The sequence below is a fragment of the Rhinopithecus roxellana genome, chromosome 12 (assembly GCF_007565055.1).
Source record: "Rhinopithecus roxellana isolate Shanxi Qingling chromosome 12, ASM756505v1, whole genome shotgun sequence".
NCBI lineage: Eukaryota > Metazoa > Chordata > Mammalia > Primates > Cercopithecidae > Rhinopithecus > Rhinopithecus roxellana.
The window spans coordinates 120522873-120546120 of NC_044560.1; the positions used below are offsets into that span (position 1 = coordinate 120522873).

General features: G+C 46.2%; 1 protein-coding gene across 2 annotated transcripts; it reads left to right on the forward strand.

Annotated features, from left to right (window-relative positions):
* Nucleotides 1-9178: 9178 nt before the first annotated feature.
* LOC104680912 (zinc finger protein 17) lies at nt 9179-19327 on the forward strand. 2 transcript variants are annotated; one of them, XM_010387007.2, is made up of 4 exons: nt 9179-9438; nt 11326-11366; nt 15314-15440; nt 17025-19327. In XM_010387007.2, exons 2-4 carry the CDS (start codon nt 11346-11348, stop codon nt 18869-18871), a joined length of 1995 nt encoding a protein of 664 aa, XP_010385309.2. In that variant the 5' UTR covers nt 9179-9438; nt 11326-11345; the 3' UTR covers nt 18872-19327. The 2 variants fall into 2 exon arrangements, with proteins under 2 accessions (XP_010385309.2, XP_010385310.2); XM_010387008.2 differs by lacking the exon at nt 11326-11366 and having other exon boundaries at nt 9193-9438.
* The last annotated feature ends 3921 nt before the right edge of the window (nt 19328-23248 follow it).

Sequence of the window (23248 nt, forward strand, 5' to 3'; positions counted from 1 at the left end):
TCAGGCAGTTCTTTATAGCAGTATGGAAATCGATGAATACAGGTATGTTGAAGTGTTTTGGCTGCCTTTGCCCCTGTGGTGAACACTGGTATCTGAACTGTGGGAGAGCACCCCTGCAAAGCCAAATACTGGTGTGGGCAACAATTTGGTGACTTCTTGAGGGCATTACATTAGACTACCAACTTGTGCTGCACTGCTTGCTCCCCCAGGAACAAGGGGCAGTGGTGGAGTACCATACTTGGGGTGCAGCTGTTGGGGGACTGTTTCCTGCCTAGAGAACCTCAGTCCTGGCCAGGTGCAGTGGCTCACGCCTGTAATCCCAGCACTTTAGGAGGCTGAGGTGGGCGGATCACGAGGTCAGGAGTTCAAGACCAGCCTGGCCAACATGGTCAAACCCCGTCTCTACTAAAAATACAAAAAGTAGCTAGGCAAGGTGCCGCACACCTGTAATCCCAGCTACTTGGGAGGCTAAGGCAGGAGAATCACTTGAACCCAAGACGCAGAGATTTCAGTGAGCCGAGATCATGCCGCTGCACTCCAGCCTGGGCAACAGAGCGAGTCTCCATTTCAAAAAAAACAAAAACAAAAAACTCCACCTCAGTCCTTGTGTCTCTACATTATGATCAGACTGTTAACAGTCTGATCTCTCTGTCTTTCCCCACATATGAGAGTCCCCAAAGACATTCCATGGTGCCCACTCAAACTGGGAGCTGCACAGGGCTGGCTGGACCCAGGGTGGCTGCAAGGTTGCCAGTGGTCCAGCCCTTAGGGAGTGCTGCTCCAGAGGGATAGTGCAGCATACCAAGATAGCACTTCTTGGGACAAAGAAAACCAGAGCCCGTACTTTCCAGTGCCCAAATACCTCCCTTTTGCGGGCTGTGAGAGAGGCACTGCCTCCAGCAAAGATGTGAGCACAGTGATCAGCTCTGTAAGGGAGGAGTGTAGTTCCGTCCCAGCAGCCAAATGGCCCCAGTGCTCAGGCCCAGATGTGGAGAGGGAGACTTCTCCCCACTCTGCTCACTGCTACAGACATCACTGTGACTGTCCCTGTTAGGTTTTGAAGGGAAGGCGAGGGTTAAAGAAAGACATAGAGGGCTGGGTGTGGTGGCTCATGCCTGTAATCCCAGCATCTGTGGAGGCTGAGGCGGGCGGATCACTAGGTCAGGAGATCGAGACCATCCTGGTTAACACGATGATACCCCATCTCTACTCAAAAAAAAAAAAAAGACACAGAGAGGGCAAGTTGGCTCAACAGCAGCACCAGTTTATTGCAAGGACCTGCAGAGGGGGACCAGCTTAGTGCTGGAGCCCACTGTCACTTAGAGGCTGGGGTAAATAGGGGTCTGGGCAGGAGAGGTCTGGGTGGTATGGATTGCTGCTCAGGAGGTATTGATAAGCATGTTTCTTGGGCCTTTGCACAGCAGTATGTGATAAAGAAGTCAGGTGGTTGGGCAGGATGTTACTCATGGCCCAAGCCCCTGTGGAATATTTCACTCTCATCAGGGTCTGTGAAGTGGCAGGGGGTTTACAAAATGGTGCAGCTTGGGCTGACATGCTTGCCTTTTACTTTAGTATAAAGGACACTGTTGACTATCTGGCTGCTTCCTGCTGAACAGGGGTGCTGTAATCAGAGTTTGGATTTTGAAGCCGTGGGCATCTGGCTTCACAGCTGCTTTCCTGGAGGCACTGATACCAGACTTGGTGGAAGAGAAGGATGGTATTAACATGTTTCTGGGTGGTTGTTTGGACAAGGGAGTTCAACCTTCAAGAGATAAAGTGGGATATAAAATGTGCATGAGCCAATTGTTACTATTAGGAGGAGGAAGATTAGGGGCTTTAAGCAAGGGGCAACCTGCTATTCTGGTGCCCAGTGTAGCAGAGATGCTTAGTCCTGTAAACAGGGGAGTGAAGTGTACAGCCTGCTTGGTGTGTGTAAAGTAGGAAATAGGGATTACTAAAGGAACCTGAATGGTTTGGTTGTTAGGCAAAATGTTAATGTCTGGAGATGGAAACACTAAGGTGCACGTTCCTGACCAACTTGTCGGTAGGCAAAGATAAGAGTTTTAGGCCGGGCGCGGTGGCTCATGCCTGTAATCCCAGCACTTTGGGAGGCCGAGGCGGATGGATCATGAGGTCAGGAGATCAAGACCAGCCTGGCCAATATGTCGAAACCCTGTCTCTACTAAAAATACAAAAATTAGCCGGATGCGGTGGCGGGTGCCTGTAGTCCCAGCTGCTCTAGGGGCTGAGGCAGGAGAATCACTTGAACCCGGGAGGTGGAGCTTGCAGTGAGCCGAGATCGTACCATTGCACTCCAGCCTGGGTGACAGAGCGAGACTCCGTCTCAAAAAAAAAAAAAAAAAAAGGAGTTTGTGCCACACAGAAAGAAAAGACGAGGGGTTGACAAGCAAAAGGTTGTAAGTGTAGTGAGCCATGAGAAGGTGGAGGAGGTGGGGAGGGCTGTTTGGTTTTGGAGAAAGAGGAAGAAATGGGCTTTTGTTGACTAATAGCCATTGTGGTCCTGACAGGGCAGAAGGATAAAGGTTGCAGTTGGGGGAACTTTTTGCATATTTTTTCCAAGGAGTGCCCTTAAGTTGAATACAAGGAGAGTGGTGCTGGCAGAGAGGGGAAAGGTTGGTAACGAGTGAGGGTAGGATTACAAAGGGATGGGGAAATCTGTCCAAGAAAGGCACCATGGGCTGGTTTAGGGTAGGTTTGGCTGAGACATAAAAGGGCCAAGAATATAAGTAAATTTGGGGTAGATACAGGATCCCCATGGGTGCTTTATGAAATTGGATTTGTAACATATTTAGTTTAGAGATTACGAGGTGAAGGAGGGTGACAACCCTGCATGTGACGGTATGGGTGAATTTGATGGATTGGGGAAGAGAGGTGTTTAGCTGAGCAAAATTCTAAACAGGTTTTGGGGATGGATTGGTTGAGTAGGTGAGATACAGGTTTGTTTTTGACCGGGTCCACGTGCATGGGTTAACAGAAAGAGATGTGAACTACTGGATTTGTGTGAGAAATTGAAGTGGACTATTCAGGGACTTAGGGAAGGGATGCCAGAAAAGATCTGAAACAAGGTTTGAGATAAAAGATTTGAAATTGGAGGTGGAGCATTAAGGACAAGGGCCTCCTGGATTTGCAACTTTTGGAATTTTTTTTAAGCACAGCAAGGTTGGTCCTGTGAGAAAGGAAGAATATTTTTGGGGTAAGAAAATGTTTGGATGTGGGTCTGGTGCTGGTTTTAGTTTGGAATAGTGAGTGTGGAGAGGATGTTAGCTTTGCCACCATGGGAGTCGCTAGGGTAACCTGGTGAGGACCTGTCCACTTAGGCTGGAGAGGGGAGGAGTCTGTGATCCAGACTCAGTCTCATGGTTGTAGGGGCAGGAAAAAGTATTTGGAGAATGGACTTTCAGGCTTGGGCAGGTAAGCGTTAGCGTAGTGTCTTATTAGATGTTGAGTGAGGAGTAATGCCGGCCAAGTGTCCCGTATAGAAGGTAGGGAGATACAGGGAGATTCTGGAGGAAACAAGGACGTCCACACATGAGTTAAAATGGGCTTAGGCTGAGGGGCTTGCAGGGAATGGCTTGTAAACACATGAGGACCAATGGGAAAAGTGAATCACAGCGAGGACCAATGGGAAAAGTGAATTACGGGCCATTTAACCTCTTAGGGAGAGTTTGGCCAGTTGTTGCTTTAAAAGGGCATTGGCCTGTTCAACTTTTCCAGAAGATTGGAGGTGGTAAGGGATATGGAAGTCCCATTTAATGTTTAGAGCTTTTGCCAGCTGTTAGTTAACCTGTGAAACAAATGCTGACCTGTTGTCTGACTGGATGGAAGAGGGGAGTTTAAACGGGAATAATATGGGTGAGGAGAATAGAAGTGATGATGTATGCCTTTTCGGTGGTGGTAGGAAGAGCTTTTCTTCATTCAGAGAATGTGTTTACTATGGTCAGAAGGTACTGGACTTGTTTTATGGGAAGCATGTGGGTGAAGCTGATTGGCTACTTCTGTGCTGGTGTCTTTGGTGTGTGGGGAGAGGAGGTGGTCTGAGAGCTCCCTGAGGGGAATTCTGAGTGCAAATGGAACATGCCTTAGTAATACCTTTGAGACTGGCAGCCATGGTGGGAGAATGTATCTAAGGTTTTGTTGTTGTTGTTGTTGTTGTTGTTGTTTGTTTGTTTGTTTTTGAGATGGAGTCTTGCTCTATCGCTCAGGTTGGAGTGTAGTGGTGCAATCTTGGCTCACTGCAATCTCTGCCTCCCCGGTTGAAGCAATTCTCCTGCTTCAGCCTCCCGAGTAGCTAGAACTACAAGCACACACCACCATGCCCAGCTAATTTTTGTAGTTTTTGTAGAGACGGGTTTCACCATGTGGGCCAGGATGGTCTCGATCTCCTGACTTTGTGATCCGCCCGCCTCGGCCTCCCAAAGTGCTAGGATTACAGGCGTGAGCCACCGTGCCTGGCCAAGGGTGGCTTTATCCACGCCAACTAGGAGTTATTATATGGCCTCATTTCTGTTAGTGGAAATTATCTGATAATCCCAATTGGGGTTAGTTCTGGGGACAGCTAAGGTTCCTGTTGCGTTATGAGCAGCATCTTGTTGGTGAAGCATCATGCAACATCATGCTGTCCGCATGGGCCTGTCCAGATATGTTCCCTGTCCTCCAGGGTGAGGGAGGAGGAGAGGAAAACATAAACGTCATGCCGGGTAAGGTCATAAGATTGAGTGACATAGAGAAATTCCTTGTGGAAGGAGGTGGGATTTGTGAAAAAGGAGCCAGATCTCTTTTCAAGGTGGGAGAGGCTGGCTGGGGAGAAAGGAACATGAACTTGGACTATGCCTTGGGCCCCCACGACTTCCCTCAAGAGGAGAACTTTGGAGGCCCTTTGGGTGTGTGTCTGGTGTTCAGTGGAAGGGGGCTGGATACGAGATTGGGTATGACGGGGAGAAGGAAGGGAAGATGGAAGACAGGGATAAGGGGGTATGTGAGCCGAAGGGGGAGGAGGAGGAGATGGTGGTGGAAGTTGGGCTAGTGGGGTGGTTTCATCAGTGGGATCAAAATCGGAGGAGGAGGGCTTGTCTGGAAGGGGAGGCATTTTGGCAGGTTTCTCATTTAAGAGCAGAATCTGTAAGGTGAACAGGACCTACAGAGGGAAGGGCACAAACGAAGGCAGGCAAAAGCCTGGATGTCGGGTACCTTGGACCACTTGTCATTGCATTGGAGGAAATTTTCTAAATCATGTTAAATTGGAAGTTGACTGTTTTGTTTTCCGGCCGTTGACTATTATTGTCCAGTTTACATTGGGGGCTAGGCCACATTTCAAAGGAACATAAGGTGTTTGGTTTTAATGGAGTTTGCCAAGCCTAAGGCTCAGAGGTCTTGGATGTTTATACTGGGGCCAGGCCCCGTTACAGAGGAAAATAAGGTGTTCGGTTTTAATGAAATCCAGGAAGCCTAGGGCTTGGAGGTTCAGGATGAGACATGTGAGAGGGGTGTTTGGAGGGGTTTTGAGGAGGCTTTTCTCATATTGGGGGCCGGGAGGGCCAAAACCATAGAGGAGGGGAGTGAGCACCCCGATTCCAACCGCGAGAAGGGAAGTGGAGGAGCCGGGGCGTCCTCACAGCTCTTTGTGTTCCCTCGGGGCTGCAGTGGCTAGAGCGTGAGCGTTCTGAGGGCATCCCCGGAGAAGGCAGGCCAGGGTCATCCAGTGGTGATCAGGGAGTCCTCTTACCCAGCGCTGGGATGTTCTGGCGAACAGGCAGCAGATGGCGCTCGCAGGCAGGAGATGGCTGAAGTGGGCACAGTAGGGTGTTTAGGCCTAACCTCAGTGTCCTAGGAGGACTGCTCAGGTGTTTCACATGGTGGACTAGGTTGTGCAATCTCTGGGGCATTTTAAAAGTTTATTTTGCAATGGAGAAAGGGATGTTTAGAATTTTTGTCTCCTACAGATTAAAGGTAGAGTATGGGGAAAAAATCAAGCAAAACTAGGAGTTTAAAGAAAAGGAGAGAGAAGAAAAAGAAATGAAGATACAACAATACAGAAAAAACGGAGGAGAAAACTTTATTTATATTTAATACCTATGATGTGACATGCCCGGAGTTAGGAGCATTCATAAGCATCATCTCATATTATCCTCCAACCACGCTACTCATGTCAGAAAAAATTAAAATTAACAAAGGTCAACAGGGAGTAAGAAATAGAAAATGGAAAGAAAACAATTTTAGACAGAGACCCGCAAAATGATCTCAGAATTCACCCTCCGATAAGTCTTTCTTTGATCCCAGAGTGCACAAAATGTTACATGAAAAACAAATTAATATAATTAGATGTAAATTTCAAGCTTTCTATTTTGTAAAGATTATAAGTCAAAATTGAGTGAGTTCAGGGACTCAGAGAAGACATTTTGAAATATCTAAGTGTGCCCAGTTTTACGGTTTTAGGCACGCAAATTTTAGATTTTTTTGCTTTTTTCTTGAGACAGGATCTCACTCTTTCACCCAGGATGGAGTGCAGTGGCATGATCTTCACTCACAGCAGCCTCCACCTCTCAGGTTCAAGCAATCCTCCCACTTCAGCCTCCCCAGTAGCTGGGACTACAAGTGCACACTACCATGCCTGGATAATTTTTAACTTTTTGGTATATATATATTCAAAGATATGTGGCCTGTCACCAAGTATTAGATGGATGTTTGGGCCAGGCGAGGTGGCTCATGCCTGTAATCCCAGCACTTTGGGAGACTGAGGCAGGTGGATCATCTGAGGCCAGGAGTTCAAGACCAGCCTGGCCAACATGGTGAAACCCCATCTCTACTAAAAGTACAACAATCAGCCAGGTGTGGTGGCCATGCCTGTAATCCCAGCTACTCAGGAGGCTGAAGCAGGAGAACCACTTGAACCTGGGAGGTGGAGGTTGCAGTGAGCTGAGATTGTGCCATTGCACTCCAGCCTGGGTGACAGAGAGAGACTCTGTCTAAAAAAAAAAAAAAAAAAAGGTTTGTTTAATTTGTTTAATTTCTCCTGGTAAATATCTAGAAATAAATTGTAGGATGGTAGGGATGTATTGTTGGTAAATGATTAACATAATTTTAATTTTCAATTTTTTCAGAGACGGGTATCTCATTATATTGCCCAAACTGGTTTTGAACTCATGAACTCAAGTAATCCTCCCGTCTTAGCTTCCATGTACCTGGCACTGCTGAGCAGCTTTAACTCTTCCAGACCTTCAGTTGGGTGGTTTTCTTTTCCTTTCCTTTCCTTCTTTCTCTCTCCTTCCTTCCTTCTTTTTGTAATTTGATAAACCAAATTTCAAGACTTTGGCCAAAATACAGTCTTCTCCTTTACTGAACATCTCAGTGCTCCATTTTATTTTTCCCTCACCAATTCTGCAGGAGAGATCACAAGACTATGTCCATATCTTTATTTGTAGGGGTATGATTTTCAGCTAACATAGCCACTAAGTGATTTAATTTACAATTATAGTGGTAGAAAAATAGCTCTGACTTCTGAGGTTTTGTAATTTATTGTAAAAAGCTGAATACAGGACATTTAAAGTGACCTGACAAAAGTCAATACAGGACTGAGGACTAATTCATTAAATATGTCTTACATGTCTTACAGGATCACAGACAGCTGGCAACCCTATTCCTGATGTGTCCCATGCACTTAGTATTGTACCTGGCATCTAATGAGTGTTCATCAAACATGTTAGAGTAATAAATACGACAGCACAGTTTCCCTATTCAGTTTTACTTTTCTGGTAACTCTTTTTTTTTTTTTTTTTTTGAGGCGGAGTCTCGCTCTGTCGCCCAGACTGGAGTGCAGTGGCGCAATCTCGGCTCACTGCAAGTTCCGCCTCCCGGGTTCACGCCATTCTCCTGCCTCAGGCTCCAGAGTAGCTGGGACTACAGGCGCCCACCACCTCGCCCGGCTAGTTTTTTGTATTTTTAGTAGAGACGGGGTTTCACCGTGTTAGCCAGGATGGTCTCGATCTCCTGACCTCGTGATCCGCCCGTCTCGGCCTCCCAAAGTGCTGGGATTACAGGCTTGAGCCACCGCGCCCGGCCACTTTTCTGGCAACTCTTTTAATGTATAGTCTTTACCTCTCCCTTCAAGCTGTTAATGCACCACGTTTTCAAGTTTGAAAAAGAATCAGATTTTGGACACCAAATTTGAGTGTGTTCAAGGTTCTAGGACAACCTTAGCTTTTTTCCTCCTATCACAAATATATTTCTCTATAACTATTTTTGCCAGTTTCTTTGGATAACTACCTAATCATCATTAATAGTTTCAATAATAGCCATTTCACAAGAGTTATTCAGAGACGATTTCAACTCCCTGGGCAGACACTGTTAATACAATTTCAGGCGAAATGATAAATCACTTTCCAGTAATGAGATGAGATCATGCATTCCCAAACCTTTATCTCAGGAGTAAGATGCTTTCTTTGCACAAGGGCTTTGACTGGTGGAAGGCCACACTATTCTGGCAGATAATGGTAGATAAGTCACTTTTCCTTTTCAGTTAGGTTTCAGTTTCTTAAAATAAGTGGAAAATATCTCAGATATAAAGTAATAAGTATCATGTGAATAAAGTGTTGCTGGGTAGGCTGAAAGACAGTAACTGATTATTCAGAAAGGAAAGATTTTCCTCCTCAAACTCCCCATCATGCCATGTCTGGGTCTTTTCTTGTCCCAGCAGAGCACATTGAAGATCATAAAACAGTCTCCAGAGCTTCGTTCTGTGTGTATTTGGCAAGCACAAAAGAGCTGATCGCTATGCGTGGAAGATCAGTTCATTATGGTTGGCCATGTTCCTTCGGACGTTCGTCCTTTGGGAACTTGCCGTGCTTTACAGAATCTGAAAGGACAGGTCTCTGAAACATTTCTCTGACTTGTTCTAGACTGCCTTCCGGGAAAATCTGGATGCTTGCCGTTTATAAGCCAGTGAAGCCCCTCCACGCCCTTGGAGCCCCGTAACTGCATCTCTCAACACCTCTGGAGGATCCTCCTGGCTTTCGTCCTGAACGCAAGTTACCTAGGTTCACAGGCGGGGCAGGCAGCGGCGTGGGAACTACATTACCCAAAAGACACAGCGGCGGACACAAGCAGCGAGTGTAGCCAATGAAGGCCTAGCAGAGAGGCGTCTACGTGGGTTCGCAATGCATGTGGGCGGGACTTCCTGCAACGCCCCATGGTGTTGTCAATATGGCTGAGTTGGGATCTGTTCACCCTCAGGCTGAGTCCAGACTGAGGTGAAAGAGCGGAAAAACGCGAGAAAAGGTTTCCCCGTTGTACAGAGGCTAGAGTGAGGCTTGACCGACTCGGTCGTAGGCGTCGGTGCCTTCGTCAGCGTCCAGGTCACTGCCGCTCCCGCCCCTCTCTTCCCTGGCTGTGCTAGCGGAGGCCGCGCCGATGAACCTGACTGAGGTGGGTGCCGCGTCCCAGGGCGCCCCGCCAGACCCCTCCTCAGAGTGCTGAAGCCCCGATGAGGGGCCCTGCAGGTCAGGCCCCTGTGTCCCAAAGAGAGGGGCGTTCTCGTGTGGGGTACCGGTGTCCGCGGTGCTGTGAGGCGGGGGAGCTCCTGTCAGGGACCTGCACTTGCGAGGCTTAGAGGCGCTGCAGAGCGGGCGGCACTGGGGATCCCGAGTGTCTTTGTCTCCACGGAGCTGAGGGTGAGGCGGAGTCTCACCTGGGAGGGCAACGGAGCCTCTGAAAGCCGTAGAAGGCTGTGCAGGAAGGGTTATGCCCAGAGGTAGACGTTTAAAGTTGGGGAAAACAGGATGTTAAAGTAGGACAAGGGGACCGCTGAGGAGACCCCTTGAGTTATGGTAGGGATGGTCCAGAGGAGTTGCAGTAGAGGGGAAGTGTGATGAGATTCTGGGTGGATCTCAGAGAGACAGTCGACAGGATTTCCTGGTACATCAAATATAGCAGTGAGGGTAGTGAAGAGTCTATTCCATGGGTTTTATTTTGGCCTGAAAATCTGATAGAATGGAGTCGGAGAAATCGGCTTAAGGAGCAGGTTTCAGAGAGCATTACAAGTTGCATTTTAGAGGACTGAGTTTTGGAAGGCAGGTCATGGTTGGGTCCATAAGCCTGACACTCCCTTTAGAAAGGCACAGACCTGTCATAGGAAGGATCCTGGCCCGTGTCTGCAAAAACGGAGTGCTGAATGGGTTAAGGAACTGGCCTAGGCTGGAGACTGAGGTGTGAGGTGGTTTAGATTTCGGCACCTGCAGACCCAGCAGACCCCCAGGCCCACTCTGTGGAACAACAGGAAGGTCATCGAGACTAGTGGGGAAATTGGGTCCAGACGTGGGGTGGGCTTTCTCACATCTAGTCAAGGGCCTCCAGCGATCTTCCAGCAACTGAATTTGTAGCAGGCAGGCCTGGTTGCTGATGGGACCAGGAACTGACCTGCTTGCTTATCCTCTCCCTACAACTTACTTATTTATGAATGTATAAAACATTTCTTTAACCACTAATGAACCAATATTCTTCTAAATATGTACACATAGGTTGGCAGTTAGAAATGAATGTAATCAATAGTTAAATTTATTCACTTAATAGTTGTTGAATGTTAATTTTTCTTTTTTCTTTTTTTTTTTTTTTTTTTTTTGAGACAGAGTCTCGCTCTGTCGCCAGGCTGGAGTACAGTGACACGGTCTCGGCTCACTGCAACCTCGCCTCCCAGGTTCAAGCGATTCTCCTACCTCAGCCTCCTGAGTAACTGGGATTACAGGCATGCGCCACCATGCCAGCTAATTTTTGTATTTTTAGTAGACAAGGTTTCAGCATGGTTGGCCAGGATGGTCTTGATCTCTTGACCTCGTGATCCGCCCACCTCGGCCTCCCAAAGTACTGGGATTACAGACGTGAGCCACCGCACCCGGCTGAATGTTAATTTTTCTATTTGCTTGCAGTGGAAAGTTTTATGTATCACGTTTGCTTAACACTGTAAGAAGTGGGAAAAATACGCACCCAAAATTTCAAAACCCTTCCATGTCATTTGTGCTGAAAACATGTACAAAATATTTAATCCAGTAGAAAGAAATTGCTGATACATAGTGTGTACTACTTACGTTTGGTGCCAATATAAGCCCTATTAGTTGGCAGTCCTTTTAATCTCTATTTTACACATAAGGGCACTGAGACTCAAGGAAGTTCAATCCTCGTCAAGACTCTGAACCCTGAGGACTTACTGTGTAGCCTGAGATAACTTTGCTCTAGTTGCAGGGCCAGAGGTGGTTGTACAGTCAGCCTGTAGGATGCTGCAATGCTGTCTTAATCCTCATGGCCTGCCTCTTCCCACAGGGTTCATAGCAGTGGCAGCAATGCTTATGGATGCTGGACAGGTGAGTGGAGAGTGTTTCCAGCTTTCACCCATCCCAGATGGTTTCAGCATGCTGATATAGGGAATGGTGTTATCCTGAGACTGTTCACCTTTTCTTCTTTCTCCCTTGGGTCCAAGGAGAGCCTGTAGTTTCATCAGACATGGGTTCCAAACTCAGTCCCTGGTTATATAGAGTGGTTCTAGTTCTCACAACTGATGGTTGAGATTTGGCAGGACATCTCAAACACAGGATCCAGAATGTTCAAATGCTTGGTGGTGAGACTTTGATGGGATGCTTAGAGAACTGTAGCTTAATGTTCTAGCTGGTAAGGATAAGGAGCACAGCAGCAGGGCAGGAGGTCGGGGCATGCAGGGATCAGGCACGGAATGGCAGCTTGAGGTTGTCTAGGTTTTGGTTTTTGTTTTGTTTTGTTTTTGAGACAGAGTCTCGCTCTGTCGCCAGAATGGAGTGCAGTGGCGCAATCTCGGTACACTACAACCTCCGTCTCCCGGGTTCAAGCAATTCTCCTGCCTCAGCCTTCTGAGTAGCTGGGATTGTAGGCATGAGCCAACACACCCGGCTAATTTTTGTATTTTTAGTAGAGACAGCGTTTCACCATGTTGGCCAGGCTGGTCTCAAACTCATGGCCTCAAGAGATCTGCCTGCCTCAGCCTCCCAAAGTGCTGGGATTACAGGTGTGAGCCACCGTGCCCGGTGGTTCTAGGTCTTTAATCTGAGGGGGTTAGTAGCTAGGGAAGGTTTGAGAAAGAAAAAATAGGTCATTTGGCCTAGATTCTAAGAGGCTTCCTCTGCCTGCAGAATGGGGGACAGAGTGAGGGTTAGGGAAGAACCAAGGATACCTGGGTGAGAATTCCTGCCACAGTCCAGTGGAGGTTAGTGGTGACTGGACACGAGTGGTGGCTGTGGAGGTGGAAGGGGTGGGTGGCTTCTGTAGGTTTTGAACTAGAGCAGCTCACATTTTTTGATGTACAGAGCAAGGAAGCTGGGGAGGTAGGATGCAAGAGGGAGTCAGGAATGGCCCCATAGTTTTGGCCTTGTTGAGAAGATTGGATGTTCCAGCAACTAAGATGTGGTAAATTTTGTAGTAGGAGGAGTTTAATAGAGCATATGAAGAACCAGGTTTGAGCCAAGTCAAAAATGTTCCAGAAACTCGTGTGGAGGTGCCAGGAACACACAGAAATGGAGTTCATTGGAGGTGTTCAGGATGGAGACATCTACTACATGATAGCTGGTGTGTACATCATGGTAAATCTATGGGTCAGATTTAGGAAGAGACATCTTTAGATTCTGGAGGCAGTGCTGTTAGGGAGAAGGAAGGGGAAGAAGGAAGAGGCTGAGGACTGGATCTTTCTATTGGGCACCTGGATAGTGTTGCTAGGCATCACAAAGACAGATGAGGGAGTGGATGGACTGAGGATACGTGTGTGTGTATTTGTGTGTTTATGTTGGGCACGGCCCTTGGAAAATAAGAGGCTTTTGATGGGAGAGGGCATATAAGATGGATGGTGAAGGCCGGGCGCGGTGGCTCAAGCCTGTAATCCCAGCACTTTGGGAGGCCGAGACGGGCGGATCACAAGGTCAGGAGATCGAGACCATCCTGGCTAACCCGGTGAAACCCCGTCTCTACTAAAAAATACAAAAAACTAGCCGGGCAAGGTGGTGGGCGCCTGTAGTCCCAGCTACTCGGGAGGCTGAGGCAGGAGAATGGCGTAAACCCGGGAGGTGGAGCTTGCAGTGAGCGGAGATTCAGCCACTGCACTCCAGCCTGGGTGACAGAGCAAGACTCCATCTAAAAAAAAAAAAAAAAAAAAAAAAAGATGGATGGTGAGGCATCTCCACAAAAGAGGTGAGATGGTAATGAGGTCTGGGAGGGGCTTTTTACCCTGTTATGGACTCAACAGGGTTTTGTGGCAAGTCTTAGTTGTACCGGGGTAGTTTCATGTGAACTCTGAGACTATTTTGGCAGATGATGGGATCAGCTAGAAGCATTGCTAGGCCTGGGGTGGGGATGGAGTTGGGGAGGTCAGTGTATCTGGGCTTTGGATTAGAGCTGGGCGATAGAGAAAGTCTTGACTGCTTGTGGGACAGCATATACATGTAGAAGTGGGAGACAGCCAAGATCTGGAACTCAAAGGAGGTGTGCAGGAATATGTGGGTTTGGAAAGCCCAGGTCAAAGCAAGAAACAGGACTGGGTTCAGAGACCTTCAAAGCAATGTTTCCTAAACATTGCCTTCTGGTCAGTCAAGGGACAAATAGGATTCTGGTTGCATTTGTCATGCACCGCAGGATTTCATGTGCAGAGTGGCATGGTAGCAGGCCATGGAAATAATCCCGGTTGGGCTGTGGTGGTTGTTAGTGTTGGAAGAGTGGAGGTGTTGGATACATGCGGAAAGTGCCATCCAAAGCATGAGTAGAGGAGCATGAATAGATGGTTCCACCTCTGGCACTGGGCACTTAGGAGGGTGAGTCCAAGTTTGGTTATCTGAGAGGCAAGATCTGGGTGACTCTAGGGAAATTGAGTGACAAAAGAAAGGTAGGCCCCCATGTGCCAAGTGTTTTGTTTTGTTTTGTTTTTTGAGATGGAGTCTAGCTCTGTCGCCCAGGCTGGAGTGCAGTGGTGCGATCTCGGCTCACTGCAACCTCCGCCTCCCAGGTTCAAGCAATTCTTCTGCCTCAACCTCCTGAGTAGCTGGAATTACAGGTGCCTGCCATCATGCCTGGCTAATTTTTGTATTTTTAGGAGAGACGGGGTTTCACCATCTTGGCCAGGCTGATCTTGAACTCCTGACCTCATGATCCACCTGCCTCGGCCTCCCAAAGTCCTGGGATTACAGACATGAGCCACCATGCCCGGCCATGTGCTGGGTTTTGATGGCGCTTTTCAGTCTCTCCCCACTCATCTTTGTTCTATGCTGGAGTCAGTGATCAGTGGCAATGAGGGGAGAGCAAGTACAGGTGCCACCAAGACCTGGTGTCTCTTCCTCATTGAGAAGTGGGTGGAGGCTGAGCAGGGGATGGATGTGTGTGGATGTGGTGAGGAGCACTGAAGGTCCTGGAGACGGAAGTGTATCAGTGATCGTACCCAGAGGATACAATCTTGTTCAATCTATGAACCAGAGTGAGTGATTACAGAAAAGCCAATGACATTGGAATAATTTTTTTCTTCGATTGGTGAGAAATCATATCTGGATGAAATGATTTTTATTCCTTTAATTTCCTGAGTGCAGGGGGCATGCCACACAGCCTAAAGCTACAGAGGAAATCACGGATTTGGTCAGGTGGCAGATGCACAATTGAAGGGAAAGCATACATCAGAGGCTTTATTGGGGTTTTGACTGGAAAGGCATTCAGGGAAGAGTGAAGAGCTTAAGACTGGGTGCTTTGCATGATTTTGGCACCCTTGGGTATAGGGACTATCCCTCCTTTTGTGGTACAAGCCTTGTGTTGATTTAGGGCAGGAGAAATAATCATGTGTGATTGTTAGATAGGAAGCAATTCAGACTATGGGATCTGAATTTTAAGAGAAATGTTAAAACGCTGGTTGTTATTTTGGTCCTCTGATTCTTAGATTTCAAGTAGATAAATACAGATCTAAGGAAACAGAATAAGAAGTTGCTCGTGGGTCGGGCATGGTGGCTCATGCCTGTAATCCCAGCACTTTGGGAGGCTGAGGCAGACAGATCACGAGGTCAGGAATTCTAGACCAGCCTGAACAACATGGTGAAACCCCGTCTCTACTAAAAGTACAAAAATTAGCCAGGTATGGTGATGCGTGCCTGTAATCCCAGCTACCCAGCAGGCTGAGGCAGGAGAATTGCTTGAACCCGGGAGTCAGAGCTTGCAATGAGCTGAGATCGCACCACTGCACTCCAGCCTGGCGACACAGCGAGACTCCATCTCAAAAAATAAAAGTTGCTTATGGACTAAACTGTCATAATTTTGGCAGGATTGTATGGTTTTTGAGGACGTGGCCATACATTTTTCCCAGGAGGAGTGGGGGATTCTTAATGACGTTCAGAGACACCTGCACAGCGATGTGATGCTGGAGAACTTTGCACTTTTGTCATCAGTAGGTAAGGCCCTGACACCTACGTCAGTGTCTTGTGCTGGGCAATGTTTTTTCACTTTTTTCCTTGGCAGCTCTGTCTCACACCAGATCATGGATGCTGCATCCTCTCCTAGTTTCCCAGCATGTGTGTTGTGGCAGCTACAGCTGGGCTGTGTGATCTGTATCAGTTTTCCTTAAGAAGCTTAGCTCTTGTCACTCTGAAACCTTATGAGGCTCAAAAGTCAGAAGTCTTCAGGTTTCTCAAGAATATCCTAATGACCTTGCCTGTCCCTGGTTAGTTTACTCTGTCCAAATGCATGACGCTTTTCTCTGTGCAAGGCTTTCTCCATTCTTCTTGCCGACATACCTGGGGGATACCCTGTGTCGGGAATTTCAGGGACCTACCTGGTCACTGCTTGTGAGGACTGTGGGCTTATTCCACTAGAAGTTCTGGTAACTTTAGAATGCAGCATGTCCTGGGCTTATTGCTGTGTGTACTGTGTACATGCTGTCCCCTCCCTTTCGTTGTCCTTCCCCTAGCTTGGCTAACGCCACACCTAGATAGTTGCTTACCTTGAGCAAGGTAGAGGTCTGTGGGTGCCTGACAGAGTGGACGTTACTCCATTGATGACAAGAGATGCTCCAAAGGACTTGACCCTAGTGGATGGGAGCTCGGAAGGGGTGTGATGACAGGGCTGGGTTCACATCACACTGGGAATCAATCCAGTTTGATGCCCCTGCCAGTGGCCACACCACATGTCTCTCTTTTCTTCCCTATTGTGATTTCTTTTTTGACTTTCATCTCCTGGCTCCCACCTCTGACCCTATCTCTTTAGCCTCCACCTCTCACCTGTTCCCTTTTTTTCTTTTTTTGAGATGGAGTTTAGCTCCTGTTGCCCAGGCTGGAGTGCAATGGTGCACGCGATCTTGACTCAGTGCAACCTCCGCCTCCCCGGTTCAAGCGATTCTCCTGCCTCAGCATCTCAAATAGATGGGATTACAGGCATGCGCCACCACGCCTGGCTAATTTTGTATTTTTAGTAGAGATGGTGTTTCTCCATGTTGGTCAGGCTGGGCTCGAAGCCCTGACCTCAGCTGATCCGCCCTCCTTGGCCTCCCAAAGTTCTGGGGTTAGAGGTGTGAGCCACCGCACCTAGCCACCTGTTGCCTTCTACTATTCCCTTGATAGTGCCCTCCAACATGTGACCTGTACTTAAGGTGTTGTGAGTTGTGGATGTATACTTCAGTCGTCCCTGAACACCAGCTCCACTGTCACATCAGATCTCTCTGGGTCTGGACACAGCCTTCCACACATTGTTCACCAGCAGCTATGGCCTGTTGAAAGCCATTTACTGAGGAGTAACTTGGGGACTCCACTTCTATGCTCTGCACTGTGCACCCTATGTTGTTCCCTATCATCAGGACTTTCGTTATGGGTTTCTGTCAGGCCCGGTTCTGCCCAGAAGGCTTTCCTCTCACTGGCTTTAGTGTCCCGTGCCTATCACCAGTCTCGTGGTCTTATTTGTGAATTGGTCTGACAGACATTTGTTTAGGGGCTGCCTCCTCCCTCCAAAGTCAACATGCACTTCACCAGCATTTCTGTTCCTAGGTTGTTGGCATGGAGCCAAGGATGAGGAGGCACCTTTCAAGCAGTGTGCTTCCGTAGGTGTGTCACAGATCACAATTCTAAAGCCAGCTTTGTGCACCCAGAAGGCCCAGCCCTGTGAGACATGTAGCTCACTTCTGAAGGACATCCTGCACCTGGCTGAGCATGACGGAACACACCCCAAGCATACAGCTGAGCTTTACCTGCACCAAAAGGAGCATTTTAGAGAGAAGCTCACCAGAAGTGATGAAGGGAGGCCTTCGTTTGTGAATGACAGTGTTCACCTGGCAAAGAGGAACTTCACATGCATGCAGGGTGGCAAGGATTTTACTGGTGATTCAGATCTTCAACAACAGGCTCTTCCCAGTGGGTGGAAGCCACACAGGGACACTCATGGTGTGGAGGCCTTTCAAAGTGGACAGAATGATTATAGCTGCAGCCAATGTGGAAAAGACTTTTGCCACCAGCATATGCTGTTTGAGTACCAGAAAATCCACACAGAGGAAAGGCCTTATGAGTGCAGTGAATGTGGCAAATTTTTTAGGTACAACTGCGACCTTATTAAACATCAGCGAAATCATACTGGAGAAAGGCCTTATAAGTGTAGTGAATGTGGAAAAGCCTTCAGCCTCAAATATAATGTTGTTCAACACCAGAAAATTCACACTGGAGAAAGGCCTTATGAGTGCAGTGAATGTGGGAAAGCTTTCCTTAGAAAGTCTCACCTACTTCAGCACCAGAGGATTCACACCAGGCCAAGGCCTTATCTGTGTAGTGAATGTGGGAAGGCTTTCCTTACACAGGCTCACCTTGTTGGTCACCAGAAAATTCATACTGGAGAACGGCCTTATGGATGCAATGAATGTGGGAAATACTTTATGTATAGTTCAGCACTCATTAGACATCAGAAAGTTCACACTGGAGAAAGGCCTTTTTATTGCTGTGAATGTGGGAAATTCTTTATGGACAGCTGCACACTCATTATTCACCAGAGAGTTCATACTGGAGAAAAACCTTATGAATGCAACGAATGTGGGAAATTCTTTAGATACCGTTCCACACTCATTAGACATCAGAAAGTTCACACTGGAGAAAAGCCTTATGAATGTAGTGAATGTGGGAAATTCTTTATGGACACTTCCACACTCATTATTCATCAGAGAGTTCACACTGGAGAAAAGCCTTATGAATGCAGCGAATGTGGGAAATTCTTTAGGTATTGCTTCACACTGAATAGACATCAGAGAGTTCACTCTGGAGAGAGGCCTTATGAATGCAGTGAATGTGGCAAATTCTTTGTGGACAGCTGTACACTGAAGAGTCATCAGAGAGTTCACACTGGAGAAAGACCTTTTGAATGCAGCATTTGTGGAAAATCCTTTAGGTGTCGCTCCACACTTGATACACACCAGAGAATTCACACTGGTGAAAGGCCTTATGAGTGTAGTGAATGTGGGAAATTCTTTAGGCACAATTCAAATCATATTAGACATCGGAGAAATCACTTTGGAGAAAGGTCTTTTGAGTGCACTGAGTGTGGGAGAGTTTTTAGCCAAAATTCCCACCTCATTCGGCACCAAAAAGTTCACACTAGGGAAAGAACTTTTAAATGCAGCAAATGTGGGAAATTTTTTATGGACAGCTCCACGCTCATTAGTCATCAGAGGGTTCATACTGGAGAAAAGCCTTATGAATGCAGTGAATGTGGGAAAGTCTTTAGATACAACTCCAGCCTCATTAAACATCGGAGAATTCACACTGGAGAGAGACCTTATCAGTGTAGTGAATGTGGGAGAGTCTTTAACCAAAATTCTCATCTCATTCAGCACCAGAAAGTTCACACCAGATAAAGAATGTGTATATAAAGCAGATATGGAAAGACTTCACACAGAAATCTACTCTGATTTAGCACTGGAACCTATGTTTTTAAGAAAGTATTCTCGTAGAATACAGATAAAATCTAACATCATAACCATGTTAAAGTGTATGGTTCAGTACTGTTAGTCATTCACATTGTGCAATGAATATCTAGAAGTCTTTTCAATTTATGAAACTAAGTCTATACTTTTTAAAACCTTATTCCCCAGTCCACCCAGCCTCTTGACAAGCACCATTCTCTATGAATTTTACTAATCTGGGTACCTCATATAAGAAAACTTAAGTTTTGGTCTTGTGGATTATTTTGTGGCTTATTTTGCTTAACGTTATATTTTTAAGGTTTCATGTTCTAATCCATTAGAATTTCCATCCTTTTTAAAGGCTGAATAAAATTCTGTTACAGTCATGTGTTGCTTAACAAAGGGGAAGTGTCCTGAGAAAAGTGTTATTAGGTGATTTTCTTTCTTTTTTTGGAGGGGGAGTGGGTTTGTCAATGCCTAGGCTATATGGTATATCCTATAGCACCTTGCTACAAACTTGTACAGCATATTACTGTGCTGAATACTGTAGGCTGTTGGAACACGTGGTAATTCTTTTTAAGTATATCTAAACAGAAAAGCTACAGTAAAAATACAGTATAAAAGAAAAAATGATAGACATACAGATAACTTACCATGAATGGAACTTACGGTACTGAAAGTTGCTCTGGGTGAGTCAGTGAGTGGTGAGTGAATGTGAAGGCCTAGGTTGTTACTGTGCTGTAGACTTTATAAACACTGTATGCTTAGACAACACTACATTTTTATTTTTATTTTTATTTTTGAGACAGAATCTTGCTCTGTTGCCCAGGCTGGAGTGCAGTGGTGCTGTCTTGGCTTCCTGCAACCTTCACCTCCTGGTTCAAGCAGTTCTGCCTCAGCTTCCCAAGTATCTGGGATTACAGGCATGCGCCACCACTATGCTCCGCTAATTTTTTTATTTTTAGTAGAGAACGGGGTCTTACAATGTTGGCCAGACTGGTCTCAAACTCCTGACCTCAAGTGAGCCACTTGCTTTGGCCTCCCAAAGTGCTGGGATTACAGGCATGAGCCACTGTGCCCGACTGGACAAATTAAAATTTATAGAATATTTTTTCTTTAACATATTAACCTTAGCTGACCATTTTTTACTTTATAAGCTTGTATTTTTAAAGACTTTTTGACTTTTGTAATAATGTTTTGCTTTTTTTTTTTTGAGATGGAGTCTTGCTCTGTGGCCCGGGTTGGAGTGCAGTGGCCGGATCTCAGCTCACTGCAAGCTCCACCTCCCGGGTTCACGCCATTCTCCTGCCTCAGCCTCCTGAGTAGCTGGGACTACAGGCGCCGCCACCACGCCCGGCTAGTTTTTTGTATTTTTTTTAGTAGAGACGGGGTTTCACCATGTTAGCCAGGATGGTCTCGATCTCCTGACCTCGTGATCCGCCCGCCTCGGCCTCCCAAAGTGCTGGGATTACAGGCTTGAGCCACCGTGCCCGGCCAATGTTTTGGTTAAAACATTGTACAAGTGTACAAAATTTTTTTATATCCTAACTTCTTAAACTTTTTTTTGTTAAAAACTAAGATACACATATTCGTCTAGGCCAGCACAGGATCAGGATAATGTCATTGTCTTCCACCTTCAGATCCTCTTCCAGAAAGTCTTCTGGGGCAGTGACACACATGGAGCTGTCATCTAAAATAACAATACCTTTTTCTGGAATACCTCCTGAAGGAGGCCCTGTTACAGTTTGTGTTTGTGTGTATATACACCTGTATATTTATATACATACACACAACTCCATATATACTCTACTGTCGGAGAATACCTAATGATAAAAAGTGTAGTATACTAAGAACATAAGCTAGTAACTCATTTATTATATACTGTACTTTATTGCATACATTATACTTCTTTTTTTTTTTTTTTTTTTTTTTTTTTGAGACGGAGTCTTGCTCTGCCGCCCAGGCTGGAGTGCAGTGGCCGGCTCTCAGCTCACTGCAAGCTCCGCCTCCCGGGTTCACGCCATTCTCCTGTCTCAGCCTCCCGAGTAGCTGGGACTACAGGCGCCCGCCTCGTCGCCCGGCTAGTTTTTTGTATTTTTTAGTAGAGACGGGGTTTCACCGTATTAGCCAGGATGGTCTCGATCTCCTGACCTCATGATCCGCCCGTCTCGGCCTCCCAAAGTGCTGGGATTACAGGCTTGAGCCACCGCGCCCGGCCACATTATACTTCTATATGACTGGCAGCACAATAGGTTTGTTTGTACCAGAATCACCATGAACATGTGATTAATATATTGCCTTACCACTGCTGTCATGTCATTAGGCAATAAGCATTTTTCAGCTTCATTGTACTTTTATGGGACCACTGTCATGCATGTGGCCATTGTTAACTGAAAAGTGCGGTGCATGATTATATATGTATGTGCCACTTTCCCTTTCATTAGTGGACATTTGGGTTGTTTCCACTCAGCTGTTGTTAATAGCAGATGAGCATGAGTGTACAAATGTTTCTTTGAGGCTGTGCTTTAAATTCCTTTTGAGGATTTACTCAGAAGTAGAATTGGTGCTTCCTTTGTTTTTGTTTGTTTGTTTTGAGACTGAGTCTCACTCTGTCACCAGGCTGGAGTACAGTGGCGTGATCTCAGCTCACTGCAACCTCTGCCTCCTGGGTTCAAGCAGTCCTCCTACCTCAGTCTCCCAAGTAGCTGGGACTACAAGCACGCACCACCACACCCAGATAATTTTTGTATTTTTAGTAGAGACGGGGTTTCACCATGTTGACCAGGATGGTCTCAATCTTGACCTCATGATCCACTCACCTGGCCCCCATGTTCATCTTAAAAACATTTTTAATTTTTAAAATTTCTTCACAGTGTTCCCATCCTATGTTAATTCTATTTTAATTTTTTTGAGAACTCTTTTTTATAGCAGTTGCATCATTTTTTAACTTTATTAATTTTAACTTTATTAATTTTTTTTAGTAGTAGCTTTACTACTGGGTTGAATTTTTTTTGTTTTTTGTTTTTGTTTTTGTTTTACTTCTCTAGGGTTATTTGGTTTTGTTGAAATGTAGGAGTTTTTTAGTATATGTGGGGACTTCAGAAAGTTTGTGGAAAGATGAAAGTAAAAGATAAAGAAAACATAAGTTTTATTTCTCAACAGAAGCTCCATCAAGTTCAAGACAATTTTATAAGTGATAATACTAGGCATTTAGTCCATCCCTAAATAAGTGAGGTTCCTGGGAATTTAACCTTGTGTATGCAAATCTTTTAAAATATTAACTAAAGAAAAATGGGTGCCCTTTAAAGATTTTAGTAGGAAACAAGAAGTCAGAAGGAGCCAAATCAGGACTGTAAGGTGGATGCGTTAGGATTTTACATCAGAATTTTCATAAAGTTGCAGTTATTTGATGACAGGAATGAGCAGGAGCATTCTAGTGAAGGACTCCTGGTGAAGCTTTCCCAGGGGTTTTCTGCTAAATCGTTAGCTAACTTTCTCAAAACAAGCTCATAGTGGGCGCAGTGGCTCACGTCTGTAATCCCAGCACTTTGGGAGGCCGAGTTGGGCAGATCAGCTGAGCTCAGGAGTTTGAGGCCAGCCTGACCAACATGGAGGAACCCCCTTCTCTACTAAAAAATACAAAAATGAACCGGGCGTGGTGGCGCATGCCTGTAATCCCAGCTACTGGGGAGGCTGAGGCAGGAGAATTGCTTGAACCCAGGAGCGGAGGTGCCAGTGAGCCAAGATCACGCCATTGCACTCCAGCCTGGGCAACAAGAGTGAAACTCCATGTCAAATAATAATAAAGTCATGTTTCATCTGTACAGTTCTTCAAAGAAACGCTTCATCTTGATCCTACTTGCTTAACATTTACATTGAAGGTTCTGCTCTTGTCTGCAGCTGATCAGGATTCAGTGGCTTTGGCACCCATTGAGTGGAAAGTTTGCACAACTTTAATTTTTCAGTCAGAATTGTGTAAGCTGAACCAATACAGATGTCTGTGGTGTCAGTTATTGTTTGTGCTGTTAATCATCAGTCTTCAACTAGGTCGTGAACAAGATGAATTTCATCCTCGCAAATTGATGTTAATGGTTTGCCATTGTGGGCTGCGTGGTTAACATCATCTCATCTTTTTTTTTTGAGACGGAGTTTCACTCTTTTTGCCCAGGCTGGAGTGCAATGGCACGATCTTGGCTCACTGCAACCTCCGCCTCCCAGATTCAAGCAATTCTCCTGCCTCAGCCTCCCTGGTAGCTGGGATTATAGGCATGTGCCATCACACCCAGCTAATTTTGTATTTTTAGTAGAGACGGGGTTTCTCCATGTTGG

Coding starts and splice junctions, on each gene's coding strand:
- LOC104680912 (XM_010387007.2), top strand. CDS start 11,346: ATGCTTATGGATGCTGGACAG. Junction 11,367..15,313: donor TGCTTATGGATGCTGGACAG/GTGAGTGGAGAG, acceptor TAATTTTGGCAG/GATTGTATGGTTTTTGAGGA. Junction 15,441..17,024: donor TGCACTTTTGTCATCAGTAG/GTAAGGCCCTGA, acceptor TTCTGTTCCTAG/GTTGTTGGCATGGAGCCAAG.